At 37.0% G+C, this 14,749-nt stretch overlaps 1 protein-coding gene across 9 annotated transcripts in view; it reads right to left on the bottom strand.

Annotated features, from left to right (window-relative positions):
- Relch (RAB11 binding and LisH domain, coiled-coil and HEAT repeat containing) overlaps nucleotides 1-14,749 on the bottom strand; it is an 86,778-nt gene that overhangs the window by 70,795 nt on the left and 1,234 nt on the right. For all 9 annotated transcript variants that reach the window (XR_013113040.1, XM_034512985.2, XM_034512981.2 and 6 more), the window contains exon 2: nucleotides 4,974-5,063. Coding sequence is in view for 8 of the 9 variants with exons in the window: in XM_034512985.2 (XP_034368876.1) it covers nucleotides 4,974-5,063 (90 nt within the window). In the remaining variant the exon portion in view is untranslated. The remainder of the gene's footprint in view (nucleotides 1-4,973; nucleotides 5,064-14,749) is intronic.

Here is a 14,749-nt window from a genome sequence, read left to right on the forward strand (position 1 = left end):
GCAATTCAAATATCATGAATCTATCTTATCTTTAAAAAAGCTTTAGTCATTTGTTAAGGAAATCAGAATTCAGCTTACTTGTTTTGACATGTTAGTATCAATTTTATGCATATATAGTTCAATGTATACGCATTGAATGAATTGAATAATTGTGTAAGCATGCTTGCATGTGAAGGTACAAAGACACGTTCATGTGAAGACCGAGGAAAACCCCACGTTGTACAGTTCAATTTAAAAGTTATAATTCAATGAAAAAAATGCCAACTATAAAAAGCTTCAGTCTTTTACCTCTTTGAAAATAAAGTGACTAAGTTGAATTAATTTCATTTAGGAAAAATGAAATTCTGATATCCATAAAAGTGTACACTTTTTCAGAGGTACAGCTTATACTAAGACAGACATTGTAGGCTTTGGAAATAAAACTTATTTGTGTTCTGTTACTGGCAAATCTTTGAGGTATCATTTTACTAGTTTAAAAATTAAAGATTTCATTACTTATTTCACAAGACTGTTAACAGTATTAAATAAAATATTTTCTATCAACACTGAGCAGAATGCCTAACATTTAGAGTCTTCCCCGAAGCCTGGGGAGAGGGCTCAGTAAGAAGGCATATGAATGAATCCTAAATCCATCTATCCAATCTCTGGGGATGAGGATGGGGTGTCTATTAAAAAAAAAAAAACAAAAAAACCCTCTATAGGCAGATTTTTAACATAGCAGAAAGGTGATAAGAAAATAAATATAATATCTGTCCTATAAATATCAACAGCTGTTCAAGTATGGTGATGTTTGTCACCAATGCAATATTCTTGGAGGTAGAGGTGGGAAGATCCGGTGTTGAAAGCCAGACTCAGCTACACATTGGGCTACCTGAGACCTGCATCATTTAAAAATAAATAAAAAAATAAAAGCAAACAATCCTCCTCCCACCCACCCCCCCCAAAAAAAACCCATCAACAGGTTCTTAAAGGTTAGAAAAGATCCACATTGATAGGACAATTGATTCTGGATCTGTGTTATTTATATTATTGAGGGTTCTATATGATCTAATGACAGACGACAGGACAACCATCTTTCCTGAATCATGGTCTTTTGATTCACTTTTATTATTTTTATCTTTTTTTATTAGCTATTTTCCTTTATTTACATTTCAAATGTTACCCTCTTTCTCAGTTTCTCCTCCGGAAACGCCCTATCCCATCCCCCTTTCTCCTGCTTCTATGAGGGTGTTCCTCCACCCACCCACCTACCCACTCCTGCCTCACCACCTAGGCATTCCTCTACACTGGGACATCAAGCCTTCTTCAAAGGACCAAGGGCCTCTCCTCCCATTGATGTCCAACAAGGCCATCCTCTGCTACATATGTGGCTGGAGTCATGGGTCCCTCCATGTGTACTCTTTGGTTGGTGGTTTAGTCCCTGGGAGCTCTGTGGGGTCTGGTTAGTTGATATTGTTTGTTCTTCCTATGGGGCTGCAAACCCCTTCAGCTCCTTCAGTCCTTTCTCTAACTCTCCATGGGGACCCCATGCTCAGTCCAATGGTTGGTTGCAAGCATCGACTTCTGTATTTGTCAGGCTCTGGCAGAGCCTCACAGGAGACAGCTATATCAGTCTCCTGTCAGCAAGCACTTCTTGGCATCCACAACAGTGTCTGGGTTTGGTGACTGTATATGGGATAGATGGGGCAGTCTCTGGATGGCCTTTTCTTCAGTTTCTGTTCCACACTTTGTCTCCATATTTCCTCTTGTGAATATTTTGTTCCCCCTTCTAAGAAGGACTGAAGCACCCACACTTTGATCTTCCTTCTTGAGCTTCATGTGGTCTGTGAATTGTATCTTGGGTATTGGAACTTTTGGGCCAGTATCCACTTATCAGTGTGTGCATATCATGTGTGCTCTTTTGTGGTTGGGTTATCTCACTCAGGGTATTTTCTAGTTCCATCCATTTGCCTATTGATTTGCTTTTAAATTACTACAAATAATTAGTAAAAAAAAAAAAATCAAAATCTTTGGAGAATGTGATTAATTTGTTAAAGCCTCACATGTTTGGTTCAAGACTAAAAACCATTTTCTAGACTAATGTGTTCTTTCTCTAAGGAAGATGAAGATATTTATTAGCATATCAGCAGAGTACAATAATAAAAAAATGGCTATCTCCCCAAGTTAGAGGTAGAATATATTATTTAGATTAAAAACATAAGATCAAAATTGTCACATTCAAAACGTTGTTGTTGTTTTAACTATTTATGTACAGGTATTTTACCTGCACAAGTGTCTGGTACCATGTGCATTGCTGGTGCCTGTAGAGGCCAGAAGAGGGAGCTGGAACCACTGGGATGGGAGCTACAGACTGGACTGCTTTGAACTGCAAAGTAGCTGTTGGGAATGGAACCTGCATCCTCTGGAAGTACAGCCAGTGCTCTAAACTGCTGAGCTAACCCTTCAGTCCCACATCCTACTCTTCCTTGTGCCAAAGTGTGAAGGATGAGGTCCACTCCTCCATCAGGAAGCAGCTGGAGGAGAGATTCCTAACCTTCTCACTCACAGAGGAAGATGAAATGCTCCAGAGTTTGTTTCTTAACAATGCTTTCTGCTAATCAGAAATAAAAAAAATCTAAATAACAAGAAACTCTTTGTTCAGGTTCAAACTAATGGGATCTAACTTCAAATGGAAATTAAGGAACATAAGAGTTATTTTTTAACATGTAACGATATACATGTAAAACCTGTTATATTGACTCTAAAAAAAACTAAACAAAATCTTGAGGCTATAGCCCTGTATTTGATTCCCAGTCCAGCAACCTAAGTAGTGGTGGGATACAACTGTAACCCCAGCACTTGGGAGGTGGAGGCAAGGAAGGTCAGAGTTCAAGGTCATTCCCAGTTACTTACTGAGTTCCAGGATAGTCTATGATGCATGAGAATCAACCCATCTCAAACAACAAAAATTCCCTTGAAATCCACATATTTACTATATAACATAAAATATTTACTATGTAATTATATAACAATACTACTGTGCAAATGATACAGTAGGATAAACCAATCCTGTGCTTATTCAATTAACCTACCATTTGATTTGCTAATTTAGACATTAGAGAAGTGATCTATAAGGTTTTTATTTTTTCTCATTCTCTCTCTTTAGTTAGGGTCTCACTGTGCAACCCAGCCTAGTCTTACATCAAGGGCAATTTTCTTGCCTCAGCTTCCAAGTGCTAGAGTATAGTGGTTAGCTACTATGGCTAATTTGATTTGTCGTTTTGATGACTGTTGCGAAATTATGCTCACAACAAAGTAGCCATAAAAAATAAGGTCACAAATTCTTCCAGTGACCTTTTCATTAAATTAACATTACTATTATTTATACTGTTGAGTTTTCTTAGTTTTGGTTGAACTAAAAACAATCATTCTACTCTCCCCTAACTTACGTAATACTGTGATTTTTAAATATCAAGTTTCTAGTCTTAGGCAAGGAATGGAAATCGCATATTGCAATGGAATTTTTAATTAGGTCAAACCTAATCCTTCACATCAAGATGTAGCATACAGTCTAATGAGTTGTGGGCCCTGTTGTGAGGCTATTTGGAGTTGAATCCTACCTCCACTGCTCAAGTCTAGTACAGTCTCTCCTTGGGCCTTAGTTTCTTGTCGGTAGGTGATCTACCACAATGAGACAATAAACATCAGTGCTTAGATTGAAGCAAGCGAGGTCTTTCCAAAAATTATTTATTTATTTATTTTTATTTTATGTGCATTGGTGTTTTACTTTCACCTATGTCTGTGTGAGGAAGTCAGACTCCCCTGAACTGTAGTTACAGACAGTTGTGAGCTACCATGTGGGTTCTGGAAACTGAACCTGCATCCTCTGGAAGAGCAGCCAGTGCTCTTAAGCACTGAGCCATCTCTCCAGCCCCAGGAATTGATTATTTGTATTATAATGACTACAGTAGGTCAGCATTGTGTAGGCTTTAACAAACTTGTCCCAGTTAAGTGCAAGGAAGTCTGTTAATAATAGATGTAGATCCAGACTCATTCTGCCCTCACGGCTCTGTCTACCTGTATGGCCTTACTGTCTCAGGAATGCCTACATTCCACTGAAGCTTAAATCCTGCTTTCAATGTCTCGCTCTTGGCCAAAGTCTTATAAAAACAATTCCTATAACACTAAGTAGAATGACTTCAATGATAGAAAGCCATAACCCTGAAGAACGAGACATTTGCACTCAAAGAGCCATAGTTTCTTCACTGGCAAATTCTGCGGTAGATTCTGAGGAAATTTTCACTGGCGTCAAATGGTACTAACAGAAAACAGTATAAGACAAATTGGTTCTCAGAAGTCCCCACAGATCCAGTGGTGACTGACATGTATCTGGAAGGACTGGTGAGGAAGTGGGTGGGGATGGGAATGGAGGAAACTGGACTGAGTAAGCAATTAGAAAAGGTATTATTCTATTAGGATGGGCAGGGTTCCGGAAGACCCTGTTGAACCAGATACCACCGGAAAATCAAGAATTTCTGGAAACAACTGTGAGAGTTATGGCGTGTTCACAGAAATCAAGGCAACTTTTAACCTAATAATCAGAACAGAGATATTTCAACTAGCTTTGAAAACTCCAAAGTTGTACTGATAGACATATGTCAATGTTAGCCTTGGCTGGGAGTATCAAGGGAATGAGGCTAAGGTACAGTTAGTTACCTTTGAACTATGCAAATGAAAACATAAAGCTGTTTTTATAGCAGTTGTTAACAGCTTGCTACAAGAAAAATTCAGCAAATTGTAGGTTTATATTAAAACTCCTAATGCTATTGGAACAGAAAGCTGGGGTATCGCCAAGGAAATAAATCAGTAACACAACTTTGTATAATAATTAGGTATTTTAACATTAGAATGGTAGGAGGAAGGTAATTCCTCAGGTCTTTTTATTATTTCTGGAAAGTGAAAGACTCCAAATCTATCTTTCTAGTCTTACTTACCTGCCACTCTTTCATCTGTTTCCCTGTTACCATCATCTGAATATCTTGCAAAGTCTAATGAATCAAGAGTACTAATGCTCCCAGCTCGATCTATAAAAGAGAAAAGTAACAGAAGTTTTTTATACTTATTTATAAAATAGGAGATTATAATTCAAATACTCATATTTTCATTTAACAAAACTATGACCCAAATTCTAGAAGTTATATTAAACAAAAAAGATAAAAATGTAATTATTTTTCCCTACCAAACTCTATGTCCCACTTGTGAACCAATACATACATAGAGCATATTATAAGTAGTAGAACTGGCCAGAACCAGCCAACCAACCAAACACTCCAACCAGACAACAGCCACCTTCCCCAAGCAGTTATCTGTACTCCCATCTCAAAGACTTTGTAGATTTAGTCTGGGTTAGATAATTGTTGACTGAAAACATAAAACATTGGAAAAACCAGACCAAATCTAGCCTTAACAATCTATCATATATACTGGTTATCATATAGACCAAAGTGACTTGGCACACAAGAACAGCAAAGAGTCAACCAGTCCCAAGAGGAAATATAAGCAAACAGGATCAATTCTAAGGAAACAATATATGACAATCAGGACACAAAAGATTTTAAAACAACTGTTAAAATTATATTTAGTGAATGAAAGTGTGTGGTTCTAATGAGGTGTCCAACATAAGTCTTAGGCAATAGAAGACTTGGTCCCTAGTTATTGGGAAGTGTCAGCTTGCCGGACCTTGTACGTCATTGGATACAGGCTTTGAGGCTTCAAAGACCATGCACCATTTGCAGGGACGTTCTCTCTGCTTCCTGTTTGCTGTGCAAGATGTGAAGTCTCAAGCTATTCTGCAACCACATCTGCCTGCCTGCTGCCACTTTACTATCCCCAATTGTGATGGACACTTATCTATTTGAAACCTTAAGCCAAAAACAAACCCTTCTTTGTATAAGTTGTCTTGGTCATGATGTTTTAGTACAACAACAATGTAGGAAATCCTAGCAGAAAAAAACAGAATATAGAAAATACCAATGAAAATTCTAGAAAATATCAATAGACCTGAAAACCAAATGCTTCATACCAAAAGTTCAATGCAGAGTATAACAACAGAATAAATATGACAGAGGAATGAATTTAGAAGTAATTACAGGGGGTGAGATGGGCTCAGTGTATAAGAGCACTTGCTGTCAAGTCTAATGACATGTGGCCAGTCCTTGGGCTCAGATAGTGAAGATGGAACACATTTCTTTAAGTGACTTCTGGGCATGTGCACATAAACACACACATAAGGATTTAAAAAAGATTAAAGGAAGTATTCAACATGAAGAATAAAAAAAAAAGAGTACAACAAAAAGTAACAGAATTGTTTCCATGGAACAAAAAAATGTTTAAGGTATGTATATAGAAGTGGAAGCAACAGCAGTAAAACAGGAGATCGGGCATACAGATTCAAAAAAGAGGACACCAATGAGGACAGAGGACAAAAATGTAGGGATATCATAATCAAATTGCTGAAAACCAAAAGAACAGAAAATATTAAAAGTTGGGAGAGAAAAACAGCCTGCTCATAAACAGTGTAGGAGCATGTGTCACTACAGATGCATTCATTTGTCAAAACTGATCAGACTTAGAAGTCTACCTAGAAGTATATATCTATACTATATAAAGAACTTAAAAAACAAACATATAAACTCCTGAGCAGCAAGAAAACAATCTAATTAAAAATGGAATACAGAACTAAGTAGAGCGTTCTCAAAAGACGGCTAAGAAACACTTAAAGAAATGTTCAACAGTTTTGGTTAGCCATCATGGAAATGTAAATCAAACTACAGTGAGACTTCATCTTACCCCACTCAGAATGACCAGGATCAATAAAACAAATGACAACACATGCTACTGGCAAGGATACAGGAAAAGAGAACGCTTATTCTTTGCTATTAGGGGTGTAACTAGTACAGCTATAAAGGAAATCAGTTAGTTTGGTGGTAAATGAGGAAGCTGGGTCTACGTCAAAATCCATGTACACCACTCCTAGGCACATATCCAAAGGAGTCTACATCTTATTACAGAAACACCTGCTCACCCATGTTCACTGGTGCTTATTCACAATAGCCAGAAATAGCCAGAGAGCATAGATATCTACCAACAGAAGAACAGATAATGACAGCGTGGAACATTTAAACAATGAAATGTTATTCAGTTGTTAAGAAAAGTGAAATTAGCTGGGCGTGGTGTCACATGTTTTTATCCCAGCACTCAGGAGACAGAGGCAGGTGGATCTCTGTAAGTCTGTGGCTAGCCTGGTTTGTTTACAAAGAGTGTTTCAGGACAGCCAGGAGCTGTTACAGAAACCAGGTCTCATCTCAAAAAACTAAAAAATTAAGTAAGCAAGTAAATAAACAAATAAATAAAATGAAATTATGAACATTTCAGGTAAATGCATAGAGACAGAAAAAAAAAAAAAAAAAATCACCGTGAATGCAGTGCCTCAGACCTTAAAAGACAAAGCTTATGTTTTCTCTTATATATGGATGTTAGTTTTTAATATGTATGATACAATCCAATAATCACAGAGGTTAGGTACCTAGTAAGGGACCAGAGGGTGGCTACAGGGGCAGAGACAAGAGGAGCAGGTGTCTCCTAAAGAAAGGAAAATGGACTATATGAATACATTGTCATGAAGAGACAAAAGGAAGATAGCATAGGAAGATAACAGGGAGAGTTGTGGGAGAGGAGGGTAAAGTGTGAATGTGGGCAAGGACAACCAATACTAAAGGGCACGTGAAAACCATCGGAAACCTACCACCGTGTACATATATGCATATACATACATACATATATGAAAGAAACCTACCTCTATAAATGTATGAAATACTGTATATTCATATATACATATATGTATATGAAATAACTCTAAATGGAGTCACCAAATAATAGGTGTAACATGCCTTAACTAGATACCTTATGTCACCAAGTAAAACCTCCAGTGCCAGCAATGAGTTACATCTTGTTGAATTATTGGCCATAGTGCCCTAGAAATATCCAACCATCAGACTATTGCCAAGGCTACTGGTTACTCTCCACAGCCTGATAGTAAGGGCCTATTGCTGAAGATAACACTTAACACATGTCATTGAACATAGAGAAGTCAAGCTGGTGCCTAACTAGAAGCTTCACTCCTAGCTACAAGCACTGTAATTTACAATAGTGAAATGCCTGCAAGATATATTGTGTGCTGGTGGCACAGATGTTCTAAGGGCAATCAACTGTTGTCTGATTGGATTTAAGACCCTCTGAAGAGATAGAATGCTAAGGTAGCCAAGGTGAGACTGGGACATGGGCCTGGGGAAAACTTACTATATTATCCTGTTAAAGGAACACAGCAATGAATAAAATGACTCCCTAGTAACACTCAGCTACACTTGCCTATAGATCAGTGTCTTGTTCAGCTATTACCAGAGAAGCTTCTTGCAGCAGATTGGTACTAACACAGAGACTCACAACCTGAAAATGTGCAATGAAAGATTCTGGAGCACTCAGTCCTAAATGAGATGCCTTCATCAAACCCCTCCTTTCAAGGCTCAGGGATCTATGTAGAAGAGGACATGTTAAGACTATAAGAGCCAGAAGTGATGGCTCTTCCAGACACAACAGGACTGACAAACTCACAGAGAGTATAGCATGTCCAAGTGTTGCACAGGTTCAAGCCTGACAAGGTCCAAGCACTAAGAGAGGGGTACAAACACAAGGTCTCACCCCTCACCAAGAAGCAATCTAAAACAGCTATCTACTGGCAAAAGAAAAATTAGTTTTCTCCAGTGGAGTCCCACTGGGTGTATTAACTACAGTTCAGGACAGGTCCCACACCTGGGAGCAGTTGAACAACAAAAAAACAAACTCAAAATGGTATATTTTGTCTTACTTGTCTTTCAATTGTATATTTTGGTTTCAGTTTGTGTGTGTGTTTGTTCTGAAAAAAAAATTATTTTTAAGAGAGAGAGAGCGAGAGAGCATGGGCAAGAGAGCGCACACATATTTGGGTGAGTAGGAAGATGGGGGAAGGATCTAGGAGCAATTGAGAGGGTGGAAACATGATCAAAATATATTGTATGAAAAAATATTTCAATTAAAAAAAGAAAAGAAACCATCAAACTGTACTCTAAAGATTTATAAATCTTACTAAGTTTTAGTTCAAAAGGTAGAAATCCCATTTTAAAACACTGACCTCTAATGAATACTATATAACTACTGGGTGAGATCTGGAGTGGCTTGGGAGAGCAGGCTCCGCGCAGGGATTATCATGATTAGGTTAACTGAAGTTGACAGATTCATCTGGACTAGGACGTTAGATTGCATAAAAAGGAGAAAGTGAGCTATGCACAAGCATTCATCTCCCTCCCTCTGCTTCCTGAACAATGTGTCTCACAAGCTCTTGCTGCTATGATGAACCATATCCTAGAACTGCACATCAAAATAAACTCTTCTTTTCTTAAATTACTTTTTTGCCAGCCTATTTTATTACACCAATAGGAAAAGTAACAAATATATGTTCTTATTGGTTATTCTGATGTCTCCAACTTGTGTATAAAAAGCACAAACACAAAGAAGATCTTTATCAACCAATATTCTAGTGCTATGATATCAGAATTCTCTGTTTCACACTTGATTTTAAAGGAATGGTAGACTTGATTTTCCATAACTTTCTCTTTAGTTTGAGACAGGGTCTCCCTATGAAGGCTAGACTGACCTTAAATTCTAAAGTTTTTTTTTTTTTTTTTTTTTTTTTTCCTTGTCTCAGCCTCATGCATGCTAGGATTTTAGACATGGGCCCCAGAATCCCAGCTTCAGGTAAACATTAACTTAAGTACCCACCTTTTTAAAAAATTTTATTTTGTCTTTTGTTAAATTTATTAAAAAGTAAGTTTAAAGAGTAACAAATACAAATAGAATCTAAGATAAACGAGTTCTCTATTGAAATATCCACCTTTTAATAGTTTACTAAGTCTTCCTTTTCTTCCTAATATTTTTAGATACACATTAATGCCAAGATTAGAACCTGTTTAGTTACAATACAGTCATTAACCTTACTTGTAGTATTGTTCTTTTAACTTTTAAAGAACTTAAATATGTAACAGGGAAGAACTCTGAGGAAGGCAAATACAATTTAAGTTTTAACTTGGTATCATAGCACTGAAAAAATATTTTCTTGTTGGGAATTAGTGGCTTCCAGCACTGGAAGACAGAGCTAGTCAGATTTCTATGAGTTTTAGGCCATCCTGATCTGTAAAATTCTAAGACAGCTAAGGCTACTTAGTGAGAATTTGTATGTATTTATTATATATTTTGTAAATAAATGTAAAAAATTTAAAAACATCTAACTCTTTTTTACATCTTTTGGATGTGTGTGTGTGTGAAAAGTGTTGATATCAAACCCAGGGCTTCACAGATGCTTGCTAGGTGACTGCTTTAGCACAAAGTTATAAACCTAGTGCCCATTTGTAAAAAAATTTAAGTCAATAATTTTATTCTATATTTTATAATAGAAAAAAATCTGAGATGTCTTTAAAACTAACCATTATAATCTCATAAAAGACAAATACTAGAGCTTTAAAGATGGCTCCATGGTTAAGAGCACTGTTTTGCTTCTGCAGAGGACTTAGGTTTGATTTTCACATGTACCACCATTTACAACTGTCTGTAACTCCAATTCTCAGTGATCGAATGCCCCTCACCTCTGTGGGGCACCAGGCTCACATGGGATGATGTCCAGGCATATATGCAGGCTAAACAGTCATGTATATAAAAGAAATTAATTGAAATATTTCAATTCATTATAATTCATTCCATCTTGTCATAAAATACATATTTCTGGAAGAACTTAATATTAATTTTGACTGGACTAAACTGCAACAGATTTTGTACTTTGAATTTGAAGACTAATAATAGGTTATAATGTAGGTCCAAGGTAAGTACGGTTCTTTGGATTTTGCTACTACTTTTTTTTTTCCTTTTGACTTTTTGAGGCAGAAATTTTCTGTGTAGCCCTGGCTGCTCAAGAACTTGCTGTGTAGACCAGGCTGGCCTCCAACTCAGAGATCCCACCTGCCTTATCCTCCTTACTGCTAGGATTAGCCACCACTGCCCAGCTTAAGAACTCTCTGCAAGAGTTCTTTGTGACTAACATGGCTGTGCACCACAGAGACATAGTCAGGGCCATTAATCAGACACAGTTCTTTTCTAGAACAAGCAAATGTCTTTCATTTCCCAAATGCTCTAATACAAGAGGGATGTTTTGGAAAAGTTAACCTCTTTTTCTTAAAAAGAACACAACCAGATGGACATATGGCATACACTTGCTGTTCTAGCTATTTGGAAGGGCAAAGAGGAATCATTTGAACCCAGTTCTTCAAATCCTGAATACTTACTATGTACCAGGTCAACAACAATGTAGTTATCCAATACACTAAAAACCAAACCAATCCAACAACAATAAAAGCAAATGTGGATACACAAAATCCATGCAAGGTGTCCAGTGTGATGGTCCTTGCTATAATCCTAACATTGTAGCTGCATCAGGAGTACTGTGGCTTTGAGCTCAAGGGCAATCTAATCTGGACTAGTAGGGAGACTGTCTTAAAAACAAGTGACAAAATCAAACTTTTACCTTGTCAGTGCAAGTACAACTGCATAGAAATGTGTCTATACTGTACTTTAAAAATATGCACAAAATGGTAATAATTGACTCTGTGGAGTAGAATGTTAATTTTTCAATTATATATTCCTCTCTATAGTATTTGAACATTTTGTTTGTATTTTTGCTATTTCTTCTTCCATTACATTTAATCCCTATTCTACTTTATAATTTTTGAAACCATAAAAATAGCAAACATACAATTAAAAGGAATATGTGTGGGATTTAAGAAACTGGCATTAAATCTCAGTTCTTTTGGTAAAATACTCATTTATTCAGTGTTGTCTTAAAACCTTGTCGTGATACATAACTATATATGAATTCAATATATTTCGATAAAAACATGTAATACATAAATTCAATAAATTCAAATAAAAAATTAAAAATTAATTTTAGTAATTATCTTGCATTGAGGCTTTCATACCCCTCTGCCTTCCTCCATCTATTTCTGAAAGTTCCACATGTGCCTTTTTCTTTGTGACAACTATGTTTTCATGCCTTGCCTCTACTACATGCTAAGTCATTTCATACTACTTATCTGTCTGTTTTTCAAGACATGGTTTCTCTGTGTAATTCTGGATGTCCTAGACCTTGCTCTGTAGACTAGGCTAGCTCCAAACTCAGAGATCTGCCTGCCTCTGCCTCCTGAAATTAAATGTGTGCACCATGACCATTGGTTTCATTTCATACATTTTGATCTTAACTAATTCTGCCAATATTTTATACTTTGTGCATAGGATTACTTTGTATCCCAGCAGGAAGAAATTTATAAATCTGTGTTATCGACAGTAACTAATAATGGTAAAGTAGGGGAAAAATAAAGAGGAAAGATAAGAGGACAAGATCAAGCATAGAATAAGGGTAAAACTAGTGGTTCAGATTTAAGTTCAAGTACAAGCTAAGGTAGTACCTAAATACAGAACCAAGAGATGGCAGAAATCACATAAAAACTCTGATGACAGCACTTTGAGCAATCTTATACCTCCACAACAGGGCTAGCAGGTTTTAAAAACAAACTGACTTGTAATTTTTGAAATGGGTGAGACAATTTAGAAGGCTACACCCATGCTTACAACTTTGTTTTATTCTCCCTGAGGCTGAACCATGCATGCTTCGTCACCAGAAACACCACATGCAACCATGCAGCTAAGTTTCTTGATCAACAAGCTAATTTGGCCTTCTTAGATGATTTGATTGAGTATAGTTAATAAATGTGCATGGATCTGGCTGGTAGTTAATGTAGAAACTCACAAACGATCACGGAATTTCAATGGAGTGCAAATGAGAAAACTACACTATACATTCCCCAACCCATCGAAATCTCAACAGACTGTTGCAAAAGAGGGGGTTGGAAAGATCTTAAGAGCCAGAGGTTAGGAAGGACCAAAGCAAAACAGTGTCTTTTAGACAAGACCAGAATGAACTCACAGCAGCTGTGTTGCCCTGAACAAAACCAGCACAAGATCAAGCCAATCAGCATTCCGACAATGAACAGGGAGGGACTCACAAGTCCACACAATTACCTGGGGAGCCAGAGAGACAGTTGATGGCTTCTCAGGGAGAGTCAGTTCTTTAAGGGCATGGCCTGTGGTAGGGTAACCATGCTCCAGTGAAAGGGCTCACATCTTTGAGCATAAAGGACTTGGTGGGTTATTTAAAAAGAGGAGAGGGAGACATGAAGAAGAGGGGTAAGTTAGGGGAAGAAACAGAAGATGGATATGATCAAAATAAATTGTATTAAGTTCTGAAAGATGTTTAAAAATTCTATTAAAAACATGCTTGGTTCCCGGTGGAGGCTTAGCTGATGATCCTGGATTGCTTACAATCACATGCACTGTGAGTGTGCCAACTTTCAGTTTAATGCTGTGCAGTGTGGCTATCTTGATAAAATGGCAGTGATGCTCTTGTCAGATCATTCATATCCTCCCACCTCAAAACGGTGCAATGCTTTCTCAATTCATCCTTTATGTTATCAATTCTGTATCACCTCACTTGCCTTCTGTGTTAATTGGCCATTTTGAGTGAAGACATACTCCAAATCATTAGTTACTTTACTTGATCATATGCTGAAAAAACCTAACTTCTGCTCAGCCCTGTCTTGAAGCAGACATAATATAGCAGCTGTGGTAAAAATCAATGTTATGATAGAGACCTAAGTTCAAATATTAGATCTACTACTTAAATAATAAAATATGAAAAGTCCTCAGTTTGCAATTAGTAGTCATCCTGTCAACAACTCCCCTTCCCCCCCACATACACACAAACACACACACTAGGGAGATATAGCACAGCTTTGTCTATCACATGCAGGGCCTTAGGTTTAATCCTCATTACTGAAAAATGAGAGGCAGGAGCTCCAAACTAATAAGTGAAATGACTATATTAAATCATTAGTGTCATCAAATCAAATACAAAAGAGCTCAAGGCCTAACTAAGCCTGCGAGATTCATAAAGTACTACATATAAAACAGTGAAAATCTGAGTCTCAGTGAGACAGTTTGTCAGGTGACAACCATTAGATAATTTAGACAGTTGTAAAAGAAGGAAATGTGCTTAGGATTAGTCTGATAGAAAGTTCACCCTTCCCAGTTTCATGACATCAAACTTTAGCAACTTCAAGCCTCTGGTATCATGCAAAAGTACAGACACTTAGAAAACAATTAGATTTATTTGTTAGTAAATTCTAGTTGGGTTCACAGAACACACCAAAGTATTATCATTAATGTGGAAAATTTTGATGCCTCTTAGAGATGACACAGAGAATTCTCATTAAAGCTTATATATAAATAATGACTAGGCCAGTGATTACTCTGTTGCTAAAAATGATTTTAGCAAGAAAAGAAAAAAAGAGCAAATCTCTCACTTATTCAGAGAAAAAAACCCTTCACAGTGCTGCTATGTTGAAATAGAGCTGGCAGAAGATCCTTGATCTGTTCCACAGCTCTCCTATAAACTGACTACTACTGAAATTGGGGTAGTGAATCTTAAATATGTTGATATTATTTAAACAGGAAACATTCTACAAAGCAGATAAATCCCATTTCCTTTTTTATTCGCATGTATTGATGATGCAAAATA

This window comes from Arvicanthis niloticus, chromosome 10 (genome assembly GCF_011762505.2).
Source record: "Arvicanthis niloticus isolate mArvNil1 chromosome 10, mArvNil1.pat.X, whole genome shotgun sequence".
In the NCBI taxonomy this organism is placed as follows: Eukaryota; Metazoa; Chordata; class Mammalia; order Rodentia; family Muridae; genus Arvicanthis; species Arvicanthis niloticus.